The sequence below is a fragment of the Habropoda laboriosa genome, unplaced genomic scaffold (genome assembly GCF_001263275.1).
Source record: "Habropoda laboriosa isolate 0110345459 unplaced genomic scaffold, ASM126327v1 scaffold45, whole genome shotgun sequence".
In the NCBI taxonomy this organism is placed as follows: domain Eukaryota; kingdom Metazoa; phylum Arthropoda; class Insecta; order Hymenoptera; family Apidae; genus Habropoda; species Habropoda laboriosa.
Window position 1 is genome coordinate 59,997 of NW_017100168.1, and position 23,041 is coordinate 83,037.

The 23,041-nt window shown below is 40.3% G+C and overlaps 1 protein-coding gene across 1 annotated transcript in view; it reads right to left on the reverse strand.

The window, feature by feature from the left end:
• Window positions 1–23,041, reverse strand: part of LOC108578600 — a 377,474-nt gene that overhangs the window by 43,731 nt on the left and 310,702 nt on the right. The window contains exons 14-18 of the mRNA XM_017941964.1: window positions 21,195–21,708; window positions 19,835–20,097; window positions 15,994–16,125; window positions 12,561–12,897; window positions 11,337–11,967 (exon numbers count right to left, since the gene is read on the reverse strand). Coding sequence (XP_017797453.1) covers window positions 11,337–11,967; window positions 12,561–12,897; window positions 15,994–16,125; window positions 19,835–20,097; window positions 21,195–21,708 — 1,877 coding nt within the window. The remainder of the gene's footprint in view (window positions 1–11,336; window positions 11,968–12,560; window positions 12,898–15,993; window positions 16,126–19,834; window positions 20,098–21,194; window positions 21,709–23,041) is intronic.

The window sequence follows — 23,041 nt, forward strand, 5'->3', positions numbered from 1 at the left end:
GAGGAGCCTTAAGAAGCAACGTCACATTATGCCAGCGTGACCATTGGCTCTCGCCCCGCGTGATTAAGAAGGTGGAACGCGAACGAGCAAAGCCGATAAAACCGGCATGTAATTACGCTGGCAATTAGCGACAGCCAGGCCAGTTCACGTGGAATCTTTCAGCGATCGCCGTGAAGAATTTCCACCAACTTTTCATACGACGCGACGCCTGCACGAGACATGTCCGGCCATTATTATTCGATATCGTTCCCTCCGTTAATGTACAAGCGATACGACCGGAGAACGTGATTCTATTTGGACGATCGACGGGGTAGCTGGGGTGCTGGTGGGAAAAGAGTCAGATTTTAGAGTCGGGGACATTTTGTGGAAAGTTGTGTGAAGACCTTTCGAAGAGAGAATTTCGAAACGATTTTCGCGGTTCTTAAGTAGTTTCGTTTTGAAACTTTTTCCTTTTTTATCGACACGTTGGAAAGTTGTGTGAAGACCTTTCGAAGAGAGAATTTTGAAACGATTTCCGTGGCTTTCAAGTTTCATTTAAAAAATTTTTTCTTTAGCATTAACACGTTCCTAGTGTTTACAGAAAACTAAGAGATTTTAAAGGAATTCAAGTTTATAAATAAAAACATTGTGTTTGAATATTTACGTGATTATTTACATCGTGAAAGAACAGCATAGTAAACAATGATTTTTGTATGGAATAGCTTAAGTTGAAAAATGCAACGACAAATCCAATTACAACTATCAAAGGACAATATAAAATAAACTTCTACAATAACTAACTCCCCCAATCAAGACTTTAACGAGATCACTGTACGATTCTAGATCGACGAAACGAAGGTTTCCTTCAAATATCTCCTCACAAATTTCCCTGCAAACGTACGAAATGCAGCTACTCAAATTAAAAAGCACTTTGTCGAGCTAGTTACTCTAATCAAAAGTACATTTTTCGAAGCAAAAACCGTAATACCCGCAAAATGTCGAAAAAAGAAACCGTAAAGGAAGTTGCAAGCACGTAAGTACTTCAGCAGATGAAAGAAACTTTCGAAAAAGAAGAGCACCGAACATCTCTGAATTTTTAACACAGAAAAATCGTTCCACTTTGCTCCACCGCGACTCGCTTCCATTTCGAACTTATTTAAACATGATTTCACGATTGAATTGGAAATTAACGTTTATTCATTTTCATCGCAAGCAAAGAAATTGAAAGAAATTTATTTACGAACCTCAATAATGAACAACAATTAACATAATTAACACTAGGTTTACGAACACATCTTATCACCTATCTCTACCGCACATTTCCTTTAAAAAAACAACTTATTTGATTTAAAAACTGTTGGATATTTCGTCCTCGAGTGCACGTTTGAGAAGGGATACCCTAGACCAGGCGTGTCCAACCTGCGACCCGCGGGCCGCAACGTGGCCCTGAACAGCACAATATCGTAAACTTTTAACATTATTGTGTGACTTTTAGCGATATTTTTCACGACTCAATTGCATTATAAGAAAAAATATTAAAAAATAAAGGAGGTTTTGTTACTTATGTACAATTAACTGTATTATACATTTCGTATGGCCCAAGCAAATCGAAAGGTTGGACACCCATGCCCTAGACAGAGTCTGCAGTTCTGGATAGGAAAAAGGATCTTTTGTTTAGAAAAAGTCAGAGCAGATATTTTTCTGACCTGACTTCCTTTTCCCGTTCTCGTCGTGTAATTCGCACAGTTCGAACGTTTTCTCCGGTAAATCTCTAGTTAAATAAAGAAAGTTTATTTAAAGCTTAAGAAAGACATTAGTTTATTAACAATCCAATGTCCCAATCCAGCAAAAACAAACATATTATACGCTATTAACTTATAAACTAAACTACGTGATATTACATATTTATATCAAATTTATAATAAGCACAAGTGGTAGGAGAGAAATGTAAACGGTTTCTGCAATTTTCCTTGTGAAATTCGAAATGCGTCAAAATGGCGCGTCCCGTACACCCAGTGTTAAGCAGTAACGCACCAATTTTCATATTACATTTCCTCACTAAAAAATCAAACAAATGTAAGAGTATGGTCGAGCGAGTGTTGGGAGAGTTCTGCGGAGGAACCCAGTCCCAACGCCTTGACACCTCCACGCGCTAAGGGCTGGGTCAGGTAAGGACCTTGACGCGGACCTTGCTCTGAGGAAACCTCCAACCTGTGCCAGGGTTTCCCGGAGGCAAGAGAGGGGCGTCAAGGCACACACTACCGGCCAAAAGTTTGGAATCACTGAGCATTGCAATTTACCTACATTGAATTTTTTATCATTCGAATCAATCGATATGGATAAATTGATAAAAGTAGAATTGAGATAAACTTCAAATCTATAAAAAATTGGCAGCAGATTTAATATTGATGAAAAGTGTGTTGATGGTAGTGTATATAAGGACGCGTTGAATAAGACTAAGCGGAATATATTATACTAGGAAGCGTGTAGTGGGTAAAGACGGACAAGAAAGGGACGAGGCCGTTTAAGTAAATCCTGACAAGTATTACTTAGACCAGACAGCCCTTACACAGACGAGTTACGAACGAATATCAATGAACATCAATTCAGGCTAATAAATATTAGAACGAGCAGAGAGAGGTGTGAACTTGATTCAGTGAACTGCAAATCCAAGTTCCACGCGGCGGTTTGCAGCCGCTCGGATAAGGAATAATAATTTCCTACGAGATATTGCCGATTTCACGTGCACGCTTTTCCCTCTATTTGCCGGGAAATTTACCTGATACGCGGAGTGGCCGCGATTCGAATTTACGCGGCGAAAGGATTTGCGACGTGGCGGAACGGAGGATCGAAATAGAGAAATACGCGCGGCCATTCCCCGTTCAGTTCGGCGAAATTTATTCACTGAAATTCGATTGGGCAAAGAGCCGGCGAGAAGTCGAGCTCTTTTCATAACAAGGACCGCGTAAATTGATTAAATTGTCAGGGACATTCTGTCGTATTTTTAATACGCTGTTCATTCAACGTTCACCGTGCTTTTTCCTCCACCGACGAAACTGGGTCGCGTGCTACGACGTTTTATTAACCTTGATAAATATCGTAGATTTTTTAAACGTACAAAATACTTCCGGCGAGATTATTTATGCCGGAAAATTATTCACAACGAGAAATCGGCGAGATGCCATTCAAATTAGGCGTCCACCGCGAGATTCGGCTGTTGCGTCGTTGTGGAGACGTTTATTTGAATGAAATTTATCCTTTTAATTCCGTTTCAAAGCTATTCACGTGGCACAGACGAGATTACGAATTTAATGCTGTTTTCTTCAATGGAACGCTTAAAGGAAGTCTTTCTTTCAATTGAAATAAATCTATTAATAAAGCGGTTATATTTAAGATCCACCGGTTATTTCTTAAAACATGAATCTCTAATAGGATTCACGAAGCGAAACGAGAGAATGAAATTTTCGGTGTGATTCAGATTTGAGGGAAATTGTGAACGTCTTACCGAAACTATAATCTAGCAGGTGCGATTAATTTTTAGAAATTAACAGACAGTGTTACCGGAGAAATGAAGTATTATAGTTGTTGAAGCAGAATGGTTTATGAGTACTGCATGAAAAATCGACATCCTAGAATATTGGTAGGTTTATGACACGTCTGATAAATATGGTTTGGGGATGCCTGCGAACACCCCACGTATAAATGTGCACACTGTCACCACGCTCCGTAAGCAGTTCTAATTGTGCGCCCGTCTTGTCTACGTCTTGTCTGAACATCTTCTAAAATATAATTATTTACCTTACTCCACACGAGTTATTTATTTAATACAACCCCTCAACAATAGTTACTACACCTAATGTCTACAAATGAAAAGTTCCACATTACTCGTCACCGAGAATTGCTTAAATTTGAAGAACTTCGTCTTCTTTAAGCTGAATTACTTCTTCATTCAAGATCATCTAGATCGCAACGCCTTTATTGCAGGTACAAAGGATTCTTCAATCAAGAGAATTCGCTGCTTAACGACCGAACACAATAGTACAGAGGCGAGGTGTCGTTAGCGAAAGTCGAACGGAACAACGTCGGACGAAGAAGAAACCGGAAACAGAACAGCGGGAAGGAAAAGGGGGACGGAACAGGCAGGAAACGTAAATCCTTTGAACTCGTTGACACTCGTAGCTGACCAGTGGCGTAATACTTTCTATTTTCCTCGAAGAAGTGTTGGAAGGAGAACGGAAGCCCAACTCGACCGGATAAAGCTCTGAAGAAGTTCGCCTCGAGGAACTTCCACCCCTTCTCAATGCAACGCAAACAATGTCGAGGCGTTCACTCGGTCGAATATTAAGTGGGTCAAATATTTTACTGGAAATATTGGACAATAATTGCAATGCACACTGGAAACTTTTTTAAATAATCCCAATACACACTGAAAACTTTTTACAATTTCACGATTACTCTCGTATGATGCGCTGTTGGTCCTTTTCTTCTCGTGGACTTGGATTGCAAAAATTCTTCATTTACATAAAAACTTTTTTTTTTTAATTTTAGGCATTTTAGATATTTGACGTTATTTAGAAGGGTGGCTAAATTACGAAGGTGTCATGCTTTCCTTTTTAACGTCTTCCATTCGATCACAGTAAATTATTAAACTCAAAGTACGGAAATTTTTGTTTCATATTTTCTCATCATCAGAAAACTATGAAGTGTATTTTAATATTGACACTAATATTAATAATGTGACCACTGTTTTCATCTCATGTTAATAATGAGTCATCAGAATAATACTTAACGTCAATTAGTACAATAGAAATAAAGTTGCTGGCCACTGTTTCAATCTCACAATTTTCACCACTGTTTTTACCTAATAGGATCGTATAATGTGAGTAAGGAGTGATCAGAATAGCAACGCCAATTAGTATAATCGAAAACTGAAGGAAACTGAAAGGTAGTCTATATTTTCAGTACACAAGATAAAATGAAAAATTTAGGACACTTTGCGAGAACGCATCTGACTCGTTGCGTAAAAGTTCTTACAGAATCGCAACCTAAATTTTCATAAAAGAATCTTACAAAATTTTTATCTAAATTCTCAGGGGAGATTCTTGCAGAATCTGTCGTAACTGTTCCAGTTTCGCAGTATCCTCTCAACGAAACATCTCATCCGCACTATTGTTTTTCAACGCGTTGCTTTCACAACTTTTTTTTAATTTTAATATAGCAACGTGGAACGATTTTGTAATTAATCGTGTAGCATCTCAATCTTACTTTCGCCAACGCCGTCACAATTTAAACTACTGTACAACTTGTTTCACAACTTTCATACTAATTATTATACTTAGATCAACGTATCCTCTTGCGCTTAAAACTGTTGAAAATATCAATCAGATTTCAAGGAAATGAAATAAATTAAATACAGGGAATTAAGTAAAAAATTAAAAGACAGATTTCAATCACCGGGAAATTTTTCAAATGCCTATCATACTGATCCAATTTGATCGATTTACGACTCCAATCGCAGCAGAATATTTTACAACTATTAATCAGAGTGCAAGGAAATTAAGTAAATTAAATACAGGGAATTAAATAAAAAATGAAAAAACAAATTTCAATCTCCGGAAAATTTTTCAAATGCCTATCATACTGATCCAATTTGATCGATTTACGACTTCAATCGGGTCGGAATATTTCACATATTCGTCAACTTATCGCGGGAGAGTCCCCTTGGAAAGACGCGAAATCAAACGAGCGAAACGCGGTGGAAGAAAAATAGAAAGGGAAGGTGGAAAAAGGATGTGAAACGAGCAGCGGAATTTTTTATCCTCTTAAAGCTTCGGCAAACGTTTTTCCCCCCTTTTGCTCGGTGAAACACGAAAGCTCCCGTAGGGATCGAGACGCGCGAGGATTCCGCGCGGCGCGGCGATAAACGACCAGGCGAGCTGCCGCCGCCTCGTTCGTTCTGTTGCTCTATACGCGATCGAAAATAAAGCCGTTTAGGGTAAAGCGGTTTAAGGGACCGGGCGGAGAGTAACCCTGTTGCAAACGGCGCCGGATTAAACGCGTAATCCGTGTCAAAGGTATCCGGAGAAGCCGACGCGCGTTCGCTGTCGCGTTATCTCTCTGCGTGATTGTTAAATGGGGTTAGGAAGTGTAAATGGCTCCGATGGAATTGATACACCGCCATGGAAGTGTTGCCGCGCTGAGTTATGGTGAACGTTATGGGTGGAGGATTAGGATGCTCGTGAAAGTGCTGGATGCCGGAGAAAGTTCCCGCGGATTTGTAATACGGCATGCGGGTAATTGGAATTTTCTTGGAATAGGTACAATTTTATTTAAGACATTAATCGCTATTTATTTGTATTAGGTCGTAGCATAAGTTCGGGGCGAACGCGAAAGATATTTTAATGAAAATCCAAGGAAATTCTAAGGCGACGATAGAAAAAAAAATAAACGATAAGACGTCTTATCAAAAAAAAAAAATGAGAAGGTTGTGGAATGAGAAGAAATTTTTTGGATTTTTTTTATTAGATTTAAAGGTTCGTTGGAAATACTGATCTAAATTATAAAACACGAGGAAGAAGCGAGATGCGATTTGTGTGGCGATAGATTCGGAAATCTGGAACATTTGACAAGGGACTGCAGAGAAACCGAAAGGGATATCAGGATGGAAGACGTAGTGAGTGGGAGACAGGACAGAAAGATTGCAGAGTGGCTCGAGAAGCGGAAAAAGAAAAGAAAAAAAAAAGGAGAGAGTGGCTGATAACACCAAAGAGAATACTATAGTATAAGGGAGGGGCAACAATTAATGGGTAATAAGTAGTGTTATAAGTTAGTAGAGTACGAGGGAATGTGAATGGAAGAGAGAGAGAGAGAACGAATCGAATGAGTGAATAAGATAGTTTTATAAAACGTAGGTTATTGTAAACCAAGTCCAATTCATGGCTGTGAGGCTGAATAAATAAATATGTATAATTATAAAACTCGACACGAGCTTATGCGATGAGCTAATGTAACGACTATTAGGTGCAGAAATGAATTCTTTCCGACTTTTGGGTGCAACCAAAGTTTTATTTAGAAAGAATGAAAATAGATCAATCATGGAAATAATTTCCATTACTGTTGATGATCTTTTGCCACATTTCTGGCAGCTTGCGAATGTCATCGCGATAGAAACTCGGTGGTTTCGAATCAATTATGTGAATCCAGTCGGAAAGAATTCGTCTACACCTAATGATATCACTATTGTGACATTATTTTTGGGAAATACTGCAAGAAATTCCATTTCTGTCATAAAAACCGCACGAATTTTTTCTGACACCTAATAGAACGTGACGTGATAATACAAATGGCGAATATTCTTAAATATGTATGCAAAAATTCAAAAAATTAACAAGGTGCAATAAAAAAGTGTTTTTAAATAATTGACACTCTGGCTCCAATTATATTATATCTACAATATGTTGATATTAAATGTGACTGAAATTGAATGCACATTTGTACGAGACACTTAATTGTTTGAAATTCAGCATAGAATGCCTTCCCTTCGTTACGATATAAAAGGTAAATTGCTTTATTATGACGGCGCAGCTCTCTCCTGCGTTAAATTGTATCCAGAATGAACATTATTTCTCCGAGGCTAAAGTAGCAGCCAGTTTTTAATAATAAGCCAAAGTGGAGTATTTACTTCGTTTTTACAGCACGATTTATCACTTCATTGTCAACGAATAAAGAGGGGAAGTTTCAAAGAACTTTCTTTATCAAGTGGCTCTGTAAGTGCACTTCCCATTTATTCCACTGAACGAAAATTCATTTTGGTCTTCTTTCAAACTGTCAATATTACCGTCGTCTTCAATTTGAAAGGAGAGACGAATATATCAACCGCCACTTCATCTTTAAAATTCATAATAAAATAAGTATAGTCAATATTACTATCATCTTCAATTAAAAAAAGGAGACGAATACATTAAATTCTATTTCGTCTTTAAACTCCATAATAAAATAAATATAATTTAAAAGAAATGAAGAAAGGAAAAAAATTCTAAATTCAAAGGAAGATTTTCTGTTCCAAAGTAAACCCTTTTCTTACTTTCAACATTCCATACCACTTCGCTCAAAATAACTCTATTTAGAATTATCTATTCAAAGAAGATAAATCGTCTGTTTTCTAAATCTCCACCCTGACAAGTACACCCAAATTCTCCCATTCCAAAGTACTCTCGTGTCCCCCTCCAAAATCAGATCCCCAAAACCATATTCATTCAACATCCACGAGATTTTCTAATTACCTCGAGCACACTTGAACCACTGAAACACGTTTTTTCTTTCACCGCAGCGTTCAACTGTCCGAAACTTTTTAAACCGTCGCGTTGTTGGTGAACGCGTTAAAGCGTCCAGACGCCACAGTTCGAACGGTGCTCTGTGATTTTAGCACGGTGCAAAGAAAGAAAAACGAGAAAAAACGGGGATGAGGTCCCCGTCAAGCCTTCGCTTCTCCTTCGGTTATCGTCGAGACACGTACGAAAGAGCGAGTGTGAGGGGAAAAAAAGGGTCTGTGTATTTAATGCAATTTCCAGCACTCCATTCCGGCCGGAACGTTCCTCTAGTGTGTTTAACCCTCGACTCCCGTGGCTAGCGGCCTTTATTCAAAAATATCTCCAGAGAAGCCGGCCCGGAGAAAGGGAGAGAACCCTCGAGCAAGGGGTAAACGAGACAATAATTACTGGAACACACGAAAAAAAGGTTACTCGCAATTGGATAATGCCCGGGCGAAAATTTCGAGCAAATGTTTGCTAATTAGAGCAACGGGTCACGGATTAAATGAATCCCCTGTGAGTAACGAGCACCCGTGCATCTTGACGATCTTTTTTTTCTTCTTTTCGTTAGTTGCTCGAGAATTTTAGGTGCGAAGGTAGTTCTCAGGGTGGTTTTTCCTTTCTTTTTCATTTTCCTCGTGATAAATGGCGCGGAGAAACGGGGTTACAGATTAGAGAGGAGTTTGTGTATTTAATTCTGATGCATGAGGTTGTTGCCGATAAATGACAGGGGTATTGATGAAATTTTGAATTTGTGGAACTTTTGTGGGAACGTGATATTTATTAATCGAAGGATGATACAGTGGTTTCGATGCAGTTTGACCGTCGTGGAATTGTGCACTTTTAGGCGCGATGAGGTGCTTCAAAACGTTTCTCACTTCGATTTCTTAAAACAATTGACGAACTATCCACCGTTTTATTTCTAACTAACTTGAAGCTTTGTGCTACCTGCTAGCATGTTTGAACCACTCAGAAGCCAACATGAGTAACTCTATAAAATAAAATTGACGAAACTTGTTTTATTTATGAAAAATTGAGTACCAAGCAAGTACTTCGCGAATATCCGTCCCACGTGGATTTGATTTACGCGAATAAAAATCGCGTGAATTGAGTCTGTCAGTGTAAAAGGAAAAAATATTGGAAATAAAAGCTAGTAAAAGTTTTTCGCTGTAGGTTTTCCTCCTTCTTCAAGTCGATTCAAAATTTTCATTTTCATGTCCAAAGACATCGACTTTCTCTTCCTTCGTGTGATTGAAAGTTTGTTAGACATGACTGGGTTAAAATTAAAAAATATAAATTATAAATCTAAACAGTATAGTAACAATGTCGTCCTCTCAACGTCCAACGTTCGCTTCCGCACTACGGCCCAGCGGCCAAAGACAACGCCTTGTGCGGGCCTAACGCGACAAAGTTTCACAAAGATCTCACAATACTGACTGTATAAAAGTATCAATTTTAAAACTTATAGGAAAATATGTATGTACATATCTGACCGCGTAAAATAAGATCGCGTAAATTGAGGTAAATTTGCCGCGTAAAACAAATACTCGCGTAAAAAAGTGTCGGGTGTACTTTGATACTGAAATTGGAAGAATATTCCACAGCACCAAATTTCAGCTGCATCGTATCCAATATTACCACAAATCTGTCCCAATTGTAACTTCACTTGTCTTTTCAACAGTGTAGCCGGTGTAGATTACATTTCAGCACTTAGGCCCAAATTTTCGAAAATGTAACTTACACCACTGTAACTTTAACACTCTCATTTAACGCAGGCAAAACTGTACAATTAAAAATAAACAGACTATTGTATTCTAAGTATCGACGAACCAACGACGAGTTAACTCATCTTCCACAGTTAAAAGGTTAAAAAGCAAGGATTCCTTGACCCCGCTAGTTCGAAGGGTTCATCCCCTTTAAACGAGCCCGAGTCAGCCAGTCAGCCAGCCGGTTAACCAGCCACGCAGCTTTGTGTATTCTGGATTGTGGATAGGCGGGCTGCGGAATTTCCAGGCGATGAAAAGCTCCTCGCGGCTGAGACAAGCGAGCTCAAGGCCTAACGAATCGGGCGTCGCGGAATGACTAACGTCCTCGTGCCACGTTTTCACTCTGTGTCTCGCGTGCAAGACACAGACCTGAACGAAGAAACGGCAAGATTCATGGAACCAAGCGGGCATGTCGGTTTTTCCGTGAATTTCCACGCGGTAATTAAATTTCCTGTCCAACGGCGCGAGAAACGGAGGACTTTCGCGCGAAACCACGAGAACTTTTTACGTCAACGGAGAATGCACTCTGCCTGAGAAGCGTGGCGAGAGTGACAAAAGTTTCGAAGCTCGATGGAAATTCAATTATTTTCTGTTGCCAGAAAGTGGGAAGGGAGGGAGGGGCACGCGATTCAGAAGCATCGGTGTCGATTGTGCACGGCTGAAACTATTGAAAGAGTTCTCTCTCTCAGGCTCTTTCGCCGCGGTGGTAAACGCTTGCTGTGAAGTAGCACGATTGTTCTTTTGTGCGTGGGACGTTTGACGCGAGTGATTTCGAAACGAACGATGGACAGACTTAATTGGAGAGCACGCGGTATTTGCCGATCGAATTGCCGAATTTCTACTCTTCACTCGAGTTTGTGCAAGTAGAACTTCGTGGAACCTTGACTAACGAGAAATATCGAATTTGATTATTCCATACGCACGAAAATTGAGCAAGTATGTACAAGTAAAATGCAGTAACACTATTCTATCGCACGGTCCATTATTACAAAAAAAACTGAGAATTAAATTTGACATAGTCTGCCTAAAAAAAATTCTACTACCATTGAAAACAATGTACATATTCAAATTAGTGTTACTTTCACCACGAAGTAGCCAAATACTGTTAGTACCCATAGTCCACGAGACGTCCACAAGCTAATCAGCCTAACTCCCTCTACACGCAGAAAGAAACGTGAGATCCTCCCCGCGTTCCGTATCCCCGAAAGGAGGCGAGCTTCTCCGAGAGGAGAAGAGCGACGTGGTGACACGAGTAAGCCTAAGAAGAACGAGAACTGCTCACCTTCGTGATGAGATCCTTGGCGCGGCTCTCGAACAGGTGCTCGAGCTTCTGCGTGTCAACAGGTACCGGCGACAGCTCGTCCCATATCATCTTGTTCTTATCGAGCCTGGACAATATGATGGGGTCGTCCCTGACCTCTTTCCAGAACAGCTTCACCGTCTTCTTGCTCTTCTTCGTGAAGGTCGCCGGCGGACTCTTTGGCGTATTGCTGGTCTCGTTCGCGTTTGGTGACCTCGGCGACTTGAGATTCACGCCGAACAGCGGCGGAGGTGCCTGGGGCACGGGCGGTGGCAATCTCGCCCCCAACGGAGGTGGCGGAGGTGCACGAATGCCGCCGGTGACTGGCACCATGGGCGGCGGGGGCGGTGGAACGCCGTTCGTCACGTTCACGGGGCCAAGAACGTCGACCTCGTCGTCGGAATTCAGATCGGTGAAGTCGAGGTCGCAGAGGGCCAACGGCCGCTTCAGCTTCTTCACCAGCTCCTCCCAGTGAAGCTCGTTCTCGGATTTCTTCGCCTCCTGCAGCTTGGGAAGATTGTCACCCGTTGGAGACTTCAACACGTCCGCTTTCGACTTTGATTTTGCCAGGCCTTCCTTTGCTTTCGAGATCAGACCGCTCATGTCCCCTATCCTGAGGGCGGAGAAAGAGGTTGCTGTTGTGATGTGTACAGTTGTAATCGGGGTGATGGTAATTGGTTAGGGCGTGTCGGAAGGTGCAGACGGGGATTTTAGTGGAAATTTGATACTGCAGTGGGCTGGTTGGGTAACTTTTGGGTTTTTGGGTTTGTTTGTTGATTGAATAGATACGTGGAAATAGCAATTTTTGACATAAGACAACATTTAAATTCAAATTTTGAAATTAATTTGAAAGTTTTACTATGAATTGGAATTCTATTAATATACTGATTAAAATCTTAATAACTCATTGATTAGAAAGACATGAAAATAGCAATTTTTGACATAAGACAAACTTCAACTTCAAATTTCCAATTTGAATTTTAATATTAAATTGGAATTGTCTTAATATACCGATTTGGACGTTCCTACAAATAAACCGCGCGTTCTCCCTTAAAGAAGACGATAACAGAAAAGCAATCTCGATGTTCCTTAGGAGAAGGGAAGGGAAATAAATTCAACGACCGTGGTCAACATAAGAGGCAAACGTGTCAACAGTGTTTCCTTAACGGGCCTTAATCTCTTGTACGCGTCGTACGGTCAAATTACCTGGAAACCTTCTCCTCGACCGGGCTGCTCGGTATAAGATTTTGAGCGGCCAGCTTTTGTGTGAGATCCTTGACGGTTCCTTCCCTCTTCAGCTGTAGAACCACTCGACGATCCTCATCCTCGTCGGTGTGATTACCCTCGTCGCACTCGACACCCTCGTCCGGGCTCTTGCCGTACCACGGTTTCTTCTCCTCCGAGTCGAGTTTGTTCGCAGCATTCATCAGGGGCGTCAAGTCCTTCCTACTATTCGTCCTGGACAGCTTATTCGACGGCGAGTCCGCGTTTCTTTCGTACGACGTGCCGTTCGTGTAACGCAACCCGTTCGTCGCGTAAGGACCTTCATCGATAGGAAATCCTATTCGTTTATTCCTCGCCAATTAAATTGTCATTTCTTCTCTCGATATTGTTAACCCTTTGCACTTCTCTTAGATAATATCTTTGCAGTGAAACTTTTGGAAACCAAAAGTTTGAGAACTACTGACTGTGTAAAATTACTTAACCCACTCGAGGCCAGTGACTTTACTAAAGTAGGTTCGCAGGAGCCAAATTTTTTTCTCTTTATGTTCAAAATTGAGAAAAGTTTGGGAAGTGAAAAATTAACATCCCGACTGGAAATTTCAGTTAGGCAGATATTAGGTCCGCATTAGGCTAGCCTAATTTGCCTGTTAGGCCCGCATGCGGTATGTAACGTGGAATATTCGCGACTACCTAGGGCCGCATTAGGCATTCCCAATGAGGCCAACCGCATTAGGCCCATATTAGAATAGCTTTATTGGGCTGTCATTGGGAGACATTAATGAAATCTCTTTTATCTTGTTGAAAGCTCTCTTATGGCAACCTAACCTCTACAAGCAAGCGTACGTCCGACACTGAGATGTCTGTAAATATTCCTACATATAAGTTTGAGAGCCCCTCTCCACCTAATTTAGGTTTGCGCTCGGCCATCCCCATTTCAGCCACGTATGGCAACTGTTAGGAATGGCCAACCTAAGCGTGCGCTCGGCCACCCCCATTTGGGCACGTATGGCAACTGTTAGGCATGCCTAACTTAGGCGTGTGCTCGGCCACCTCCCTTTGGGCCACGTATGGCAACTGTTAGGAATGCCCAACTTAGGCACGCATCATTCCTTCCGAATTAGGACCTAATGCGGTAACGATTAGGCTTGCAGCATTTAGGTATGCCTAATCGTTTCCGTATTGGGCCCACATTCGTCTTTAGGCATGCCTAACTGAAATTCTAGTCGGGATTGTAGACAATTTTCGTACAAATCAGGCAATGACACACCATGTGCGTGGCCCTAGCTTAAAACCAACGCAGGTTTTAATATCTACAGAGCTTTAACTTCTATTTTGTTTAAAAATAATCTTATTTCCATGATTACTTCAGTAATAACATAATACGAATCCATGATCATTACGCACACGGTGTGCCATTGGTCTTTTTGCCTAGGGGCGGCATTACATTACACACCAGGTGTGTGATTGGCCTCGAATGAGTTAATGGGGTGCAAAGGGTTACATTATTACACAATTAGTTTGAAATTATGTAAGAAGAAGCTTGGCTACGTATAAGGGAGGAAATGATCTACAGCTACTTAGGAAATTACTAAGAAAAATTCGATTATTTTTAACTATTTCTTTCTTGGATAAAAACTCATAAATTTGAATGAAAATTTCAATACTCGTTTGTTATTTATACTGCAACGATGAACTTCAAAGCAGTGCAGTATCGGTGATATTCTTTGCTAATTTTTCTTATACAACGAGTGATTTACAAAATTTCATATTCATCAATTTTTCAAATACTCGTTATTAAAAAGTTTCAAGTATCGTTCCTTTCGAGCAAGTTTTTTCTGTTCGACGTAAAATTTCCGTTGCTCCTAGAATTTCCGGAGAACTCGGAATACATTCGAAGGGACAACATTGGACACCGTGGACTCAGTTTGCAAGGTCTTACGACAAGGAATTCGTGAGTCGAGGTTCACCAATGGTCCGAGGCGGAATCCAGCACGCACGTTTGACGAAGATCCCTTAAAAATGCAAACAGAAACTGATCCTCGAACTACTGGTCGGGGAACTAGTCGAGAGAAACTTCAAACAACCTATGCAAACTGTACACAAACATCTTTGAAAGCTGGGAGAAGTTACACGAGTGGAAACGCGAGTTTCTGGCAAGTTAAAAAGATACAAAGACAGATTTACAGCTCGAACTTTTTTATCGTGCTCTTTATGGAATAGAAAGTATATAATAATACGTTTCTTTGGATTTTACTTTTTCATGGAAAAATACCGATTTTAACATCGAGTAAATTATACTTTGAAAAATATCGATATTTTCCAAACTTCATGTTTCATAGTAGGTTTGTCGTTTTGAGTGTTCGCCGTAACATTGACCAATATGCAGCGTTCCAGCAGCATAACCCTCGTAAATTGCGTGTATCGATCATTTCCTGCCTGTGCACCAAGCTTCACAACCTTGACCTGACCTTATAACACCTTTGTTAACTACTCGTATCTGCCTCGGACATTTCGCGAAGTAATTAAATAATATTGAAAAGAACAATTCATTATAGTATTCCATTAATAACCAAACAGAATAACATGTTCGCTATCAATACGATATAGTTAATAATTAGAATATCTTTTGTTACATGAATTTCTTCAAAATCAAATATATTATAACTCAAAATGAATTTTTTATTTCAGACGATTTCAGTTCCAATTTTGAAATAATTTTAGTATAAGAGGTTTCGCACTTAGCGAATAAATCCTCCATTTTGCAACATTTTTACTTTCCAAAAATTAGAGAAGGAAGCTGAAGGTTACATTTATATCCTCTGAAAAAATTGAAACTTTTCGTTTAGTGGTTGCCTATGAAAAAAATTCTGAAACTTTATTTTTGGACATCTCAGGTGGTGAATCACCTTAACCCTTTGAGGTACGATTTCTTTTCCTGACTGTGTATCTAAGCGTCAGTCATTTACTGTTTTAGTACTATATTAAGTAAGAAGAGTTAATATATTATAGCTTAATGAAATTTGGCAATCTTCAGTTTTGCAAATTGGAATTAACACTAATCTTTATTACCGATACAACTGTTTCTATCAAATCTTGACCAAACTCTGTGTCACTAGTCTGACTCGTTATTATACAGCAAAGAGTAAAGCCAATTAACCCCTTAACGCTCAAATTTGTCTCAACTTGATGTCCCAAAAATGATCAATTTTAGTTTTTCTTGAAATTACTTCCTAGGCGTATAGAAATAAGTTTTCCATTTATTTATTACGCTGTGACTTATATTTTTGCAACAGAACAAGATAGCGCAATAGGAAAAGTGAAAGAAACTAACTAAACAAAATTGCACTTTTCGGAGGATCGAACGAGCGTCAAGGTGTTAACCTCAAAGTTAAAACAATAAAATGAAATTACTGACTTTCCTGCTCATCCGAAGGAACCACAGATGCTCGCATATTCGCCGTGGCCTCTTGCTGCTCCCTGATAAAGCTCCTCTGCCTCTCGGCTCGTTCCCTTCGACGTCTTAACGCCGGTGTCACGCCAACGTCCACTGAAAGCCGCGATAAATCACTTCTTTCCTGGTCCGTTCGCCGCCGATACAAACGCCACCTCGATCATTTTCCGCGTCGAACTATAATTTACTATTTACCGGTCCCGCTTGCTCGTTCGCTCGCTCGCTCGCTCTCTCGCTCGCGACGCCACCGGCCGCTTATCGCGCGATCGTTTTCGTTCGCGTCGAATCACACAACGACCGAACTTTCATTTTGATATATCGGCCGCGATACGAATCGAAACGTCCCTCGACGACAGTCCCAATAAATTCTGCTCGTCACGCGTGTCATTCCTTCGCGGCTCGCGCCAGCCCCTCGGATCACGATCAAAAATACGCCATGTATCAATTATTTCGTCGAACTACCCGCCACCGATCCGGACGTTCAACGCTCGATCTTTGATTATTCCATGCATTTTATTGCAAGCAGATGAAACGCACCGGGGGAAACTTGCCATAGGATTTTTTTCTCTTTTCTCTCTTTTTTTGGGGGGGAGGGATTTTTCGGCGCAGCTGTCAGTTTTGTTTTTTCGTTGAAAATTGCGTTAGATTGCTCCACAAGTTCTGTATAATCGGTATCGACATTTTTTCTGCCTGCATGAAATTGCAATTTTTTTTTTTTTGCTGCAGTCGCGTGTAAAAATTGCACATTTGTCTGCAGATTTCGTTCGTGAAATTTTGTTCGCTTGTACGGTGAAAAATATTGCAGTAGAAGATTGCAGAACGATGATTTCCGCGTTGCGCGCGTTTGTCATTTTGTTTGTCGCGTTGGAAAATTTAGAAAAAATTCTCACTTTTCGTTGGTGGTGGCGATACTGTATCGGTGTATCGGAAAATTAAATAATTCTCTATGAAGATGTAGCACGGTGCTTGAACAGTGAATCTGAAGGTCCGATGCAATCTTATCAATAACGAATGGTGCATTTTCTTCGAGTGTATGATCTGATTGATGCGACGCGATCAATCTTCGTTCGGCGTCCGTACCGAGAATTGTCTCAAAGATTGGTATCTTCGCCACGAAGGTTAGTACATCAATAATAACAGGCTTAAACCCTTGTAACACCTTTACTCAATGCCAGACAACTGTCTCGAGTACTCTTTACTGGTACGTGTTTCACCACGACCAAGTTCAAACTTGTAAATCACGTAGTGTCATTCACAGATCTTATCACTGACCACTTCAAACACCTGCGTATCCTATTTAGAATATATCATATCGGTATAAATTTAACGAAAGTACTTTTGCTCGTCGATTGTAACTGTTCTGTGAAGACAATTGTGTATCGAAGAATCTGTCAATCAACTTTCATGCGATTAATCAATATTGAAAGTAGAATAATGTGCCATTTTCAATTTTAAGAATAAGATAATACACGATTTTCAATTTTAAGAATAGAATAATTTACAATTGCCAATGTTACGAATAAGGAAATTCAGAATTTTCAATTTTAATTATAAAGTAATTCACAATTCTCAGTTTCAAAAATAGAGTAATTTACAAATTTCAATTTTATGAACAGAATGATTAACTATTGTCAATTTTAAAAATAGAATGATTTACAATTGTCAATTGTAAATATAAAGCAATTGACAATTTTCAATTTTAAACCTAAAATAATTCGCAATTTTCAATTTAAAAAATAGAATAATTTACAATTGTCAACTTTCATCCGCATTAAAAAATTACTAAACAGAACTTATGCAGCAATCCAATAGCCTCACAAAGCTAGAACACTTGGCAAAACTGCAAAACAACAACACAAGTAATAAAAAATTAAATAATAAAAAAAAAGTAAGGTGAAAGTATAACGAGACATAAGTAATTATTCCGCTACATAATAACGAGAATATTATTTCCCTATACATCAGAACAGCGAAACGCAATTTTCTCGAGAAAACTAACAAGTATGTATACACGGAAAATAGAAAACCATGAAAACGCTGACCATCTGAACCCGGCGTATTATTCGCGGTCCCGGCATCCACGTTTCGTTTCCGGTGGCCCGAGAGGAGTTCACGTCGCGTACTTGACCGTATCTGCACGGACGAACCGAGCTGGCCGTTTTCCGCGACGGTTTAAACGTGCTCAATCACGGCCCCCTTCGAGCGAAACTACGCTTTTCGTCCGATCTCTAGCGGCCGGTTCGCAATTCGCCGCTTGCTGCATCCGCAACGAAACACACGGGGGAACTGAAAACCGCAAGGTCTCTCTCCCGAGAGAGGGACGATCCGTTAACGCGGAAATCGCCGCTCGTGGGCGTCGAAGTTCGTATTCATCGCGCGGTCGAATCGTTAACGAGCGGATTTGCGACGTACCATCGACTACCCGGCGTACATTGGACGAAAGTGAAAATTCGTCTCGAGAGAGATAAGAAAGAGAAGAGCGCAGGGAACAATGCTGTCCAAATTTCACATTTCAGTGCAACGTGGCGTTTTTTCTATTGTGCTTCAGTTTTTTGGTAGGAGTTTGGAGAAGTCGAATGAAAGAGGATCGAATACGTTTTGGTTCCTTTGATTTTGCGATGTGCGGGCCAAGTAGACCAAACTTTTGCCTAATTTTAAATTTTTACTAGCCTATCTAGCTATGCTATTTTTGAGTGTCCCTTTCTTTTTAAACTTCTACTCGTTGTATTTTGCTTTACTCGGAGATTGAAGCTCAGAAAGTGTTTCATGGAAGCAGAAACGCAGCGTTCCTGCAGGCCATGCGTCTCTCTTGTGCACATGCGTAAACACTTAATAGCGATTGACGTGTCGTAAAGCCATTACTTGTCATCTAAGTACTTGATGACCCGTTATAACCGATCACCCCTTTGCTCTAACTCCTACGCTACGACCACTTTGCTAACTGAGAAACTGCAGGGTGGGTGGTATTTTACCAATACCAAAGGGTCCAGAGCTTTCGCTATACAAAAGAAATTTCGATCGATCCACTAACCAGGGCATAATGCAAGGTGAACACGTTACATAGTTCGCCCTGTGTATTATTATCCTGTACGCTATTATCGTCCACTTTGCATGTATTATATCTCAATTAATCATTCCAAGTAGTTATTTGAATATTTAAAAAATTGCCTATAGTAAAAGACAACCGAAGGAAAAACAGGAAAATGTTTGGAACAAGAAGGAGATATACGAGTTTCTCCATTCCTCCAAAACTTTCGCGTAAAGGGGGACAAGATCACGTGACGAAATGTTATGTATGGACAGCATTGATAGAAAATAAAAAAATAGAAAATGATCGTCTCACACAAAACCGCAAAGAAAATAGAAAAGAAAATAGAAAAACTACATATGGACAGAATTGATAAGAAACCAAAAAAAAGAAAATAGTGTAGAAAATGATAGCCTCGCACAAAAAATGATAGCCTTCACACGTGTGAAACGCTATACATATATGGACAGCGTTGATTAAAAAAAAGAAAGAGAACGGCGTAGAAAATGATTGTCTCGCACAAAATCACGTGACGAAGTGGTACATATGGACAGAATTGATAAGAAAAGAAAAAAAAGAAAATAGTGTAGAAAATGATAGCCTCACACAAAACCACGTGTGAAATGCTACGTATGGATAGCATTGATAACAAAAAAAATAAGAAAAGAGAAAATAGTGTAGAAAATGATAGCCTCGCACAAAAGCACTTGACAAAATGCTCCATATGGACAGCATCGATACATAAAAGAACAAGGACGTAAGAAACGATCGTCTCACCTTTGTTCTCTTTGTAGCTGCCGTTTAACTGAACCTCGCCGAGGTGACCCTGCGAGCTTTGCGAGCTGCTCGACTCGTCGTCGTCGTCGGGCAAGCTCGAGTTTAGCGTGTTGTTCAGGGAGCTTAAACCCAACGAGTGGTTGAGCCGCGGACTTAGGCGTGCGTTCAAGGACATCGACAATGGAGACGTGCCCGTCGAGTGTCGCCGAGATTTCCGCCGCTCGTGTGAATCCACCAGGGACTTCCGGTTTCTCAGCGTTTTCCTACACCAAGAAAATTGTCCCCTCGTGAATTATCCTGTTCACCATTCTGTTATTTCGATATCGTTGCAAACCGACGGGTTTTTAAACGGAAGTTTCTTATTTTCACGAGTCTAATTGCCCCACAGTCGTTGATTCGTACTACTTAACCGCATGAATAGCGTGGACGTCAGTGCTGGGGAGGAAGCAAAGCTAGCGGAAGAATTATGCGAGTTATAACGATCAGCTCGTTAGAAATGTGTTCGAATAAATTGAAGCTGAAATTTATTGCGATGGAGCGTAGATTAGGCACTAATCCAAACACGAGCTCGTCGAGGCGATTTCGTCGGCATAATCGGATACATCTACTACTACCAATGCGTCGCGTTAAGCTGTTTTTCCTCGTATACAAGTTTCTCTTGTACTGCGTTTGACAAAAAAGGAAGAACGGGACACTATCGTTTCCCTTGAAAGTCATGCTTTGGACAATCTGTATTTTCTATAATAAATATCAATTTGTTCAAACAATACAATTTTCACAACTAAAAGATTACTGCGATACACGTGAAAATATAAGACATTTCTAACTTTTTAAGCAAAATTCAAATTTTATTTATGGATCAGATAATATAAACCTAATCGTCAAAAGAGTTTTTATAATAAGTATCACTTTTGCCTTTGCCGAAATATCACTTTCCATAGCTAAAAGATCACAATATGTGAAAATACATTTTTAATTTTTTAAAATTCAAATTTTATTTATGAAACAGATAATATAAACCTAATCATCAAAATAGTCCCCAATATATTCTATAACTTTGGTCCACCTTCTGATTAACCGCCAGAGTTCATCTCGAACAAAATTTCGCGATTTCGATTCGACGGCCTTTTCTCTAATCCCATATTTCCCATAATAAACACAAAACTACCGATCTCCCTTATAGCAAGAATATCAATCAAGAGTTTCCTCCCCCGCTTATTTCCCCAAAACTTCCTTCAACCCTTTCATAACATCCCCTTTAGTCTCCTCGAAAATTCCTTCGCTAAACACTCGCCGTACAATGCCCGCGAAGATCAACAAACTTGGCAAAGGGTCAAAGGAAATCGCCCAAAATCGATACCTGATGTTATCGTCCAGCTGGCGAATAGGCGAACCCCTATCGTTCCCGTCCTCGTGGTGCAGCACGGCCTCGTAGATCTGGAACTGTCTAAGCAGGTCGAGGTCGGTGCCCTGTTTCGACATGTACCTCTGGATGATCCCCTCGATACCCTGCTCCTCCAAACAGTCCACTTGATCGTAATAAGTGTCCTGGTCCGGTATACCGTTCAAGCATTTGTTGACCAACGTAGTCGCGTAGATCAGTAACTCCGTGTCAGCCGCGTCGTAATCTTTCAACAGCTTCATCACGTTCGTCCATGGTATCATTCCCCTAGATGTATCGACCGACCTAACGGCTCTGACCAACAGCAGGCTGTTCGTCTCCACGTATTCGACGAACACCAACAGAAGCTTCAACGCGGTCTTCACCACTAGCCGGAAGCGGCTGGCTATCAGTGTGTATAACCACTGAACTGTCTGACCATGTTCCATCACTCCATTCATACCGTCCACGTAGAGCATCACCTGGCCGAGAGCTGCGAGAACAGAAACAGAAGATTCGTTCAATTGGTCCCGCGAACGGTTTGCTCGGAGGATTTCAAGGTGGGGAGAATTGTTTCTCTTGAGGGAGCAACGTGTTTTCAGTGTGGAATATTGGGGTTGAGCGGTTTTCGCGGAGCTTCAGATGGCAAGATAAACGGTTGAAGATGTTCGCGATCGAACGTGTTCTACTAGGATCATCTGACTTGGATATTTTTGTTTTACGTGGGACATGTTACAGTAATAGTTGTGACGAAATTTGGGTACGAAATAATTTCTGAAAGAATTGGAATTAACGGTGAAATGTGACGACAAAGTGTATGATAAGATATTACAGGAAATTAATGTTAATTTTTTAATTTGTTTTATAAAATACAGCATTGCTTATAGCATCAGGTATGAAAATTAAAAGCTTAGGTAGCTTTTGTGAATTTCATTTAGAGGTACTGAGTGTAGTTTTAATCAGAGTACTGTTTCATTTTCACTTTCACAATGGTAACGAGAGTAATTCTGATAATTCTCCCAATTTTTAACTGTGACATGAATTATATAGCTTTGAATGAATAATGCTAGGCTGGATTGAGACGAGAACTCAAAAAATTAGAAATGGACGATTGGATGTTGGAGAAATTTGAAAATATTTGTAAACTAAGGAAATGTTGGAAAAACCAAAAAAAAAAAAAGGAGAAGATGGGTGCGTGAGAGTTTATGGTAGGATGGCTATGATTCGTTTACGATGAAATTTTACCTTAGTTTAGGCTGGTCTATTGCTTTACGGTATTTAACTGTTTGGCTCGTTTGTGCTACCGAACATCTATAGACAACATAAAACAGTTCTACAAACAACCCTTCTTTCCTCCATTTTTCATCGGCCACATTCTTTTTTTCTTGGTTACATTTTCAAGAATTATTTTCCCTGACAAAATTGGGAAGTTCATGAATGAAACAAAGGGTCGGCCGAGCAACCCTAACGCTCGCGTAATACCCAGCACTCTGCGCGCGAGTTAAAAATGGAAGCACGCGTAGGTGCGCGCGCTTCATCAATTTCGCATGAATCATAACCGTGATGGGCCCTTTGTCTTCCCGAACAACGGAATCCTTTCACACTACTATCTCTCCTTTTTTTGTTGCTTCCTTCTTTCTTTTTCCTCCTCTGTTTTCCTTTTTTTTTTCTTTCTCGGTTCCGTGGAAAACGCGGGAAAAAGCGTCGCTACACCGGCAGTCAACGCAAATATCCAATGAGAAGCTTTTGTCGCGTTCTAGCGCCCACCAGGATAAAATCCATCAATCTCTAACCCGGTTGAGATCGACTTTCGTCGTTTTTTTCAC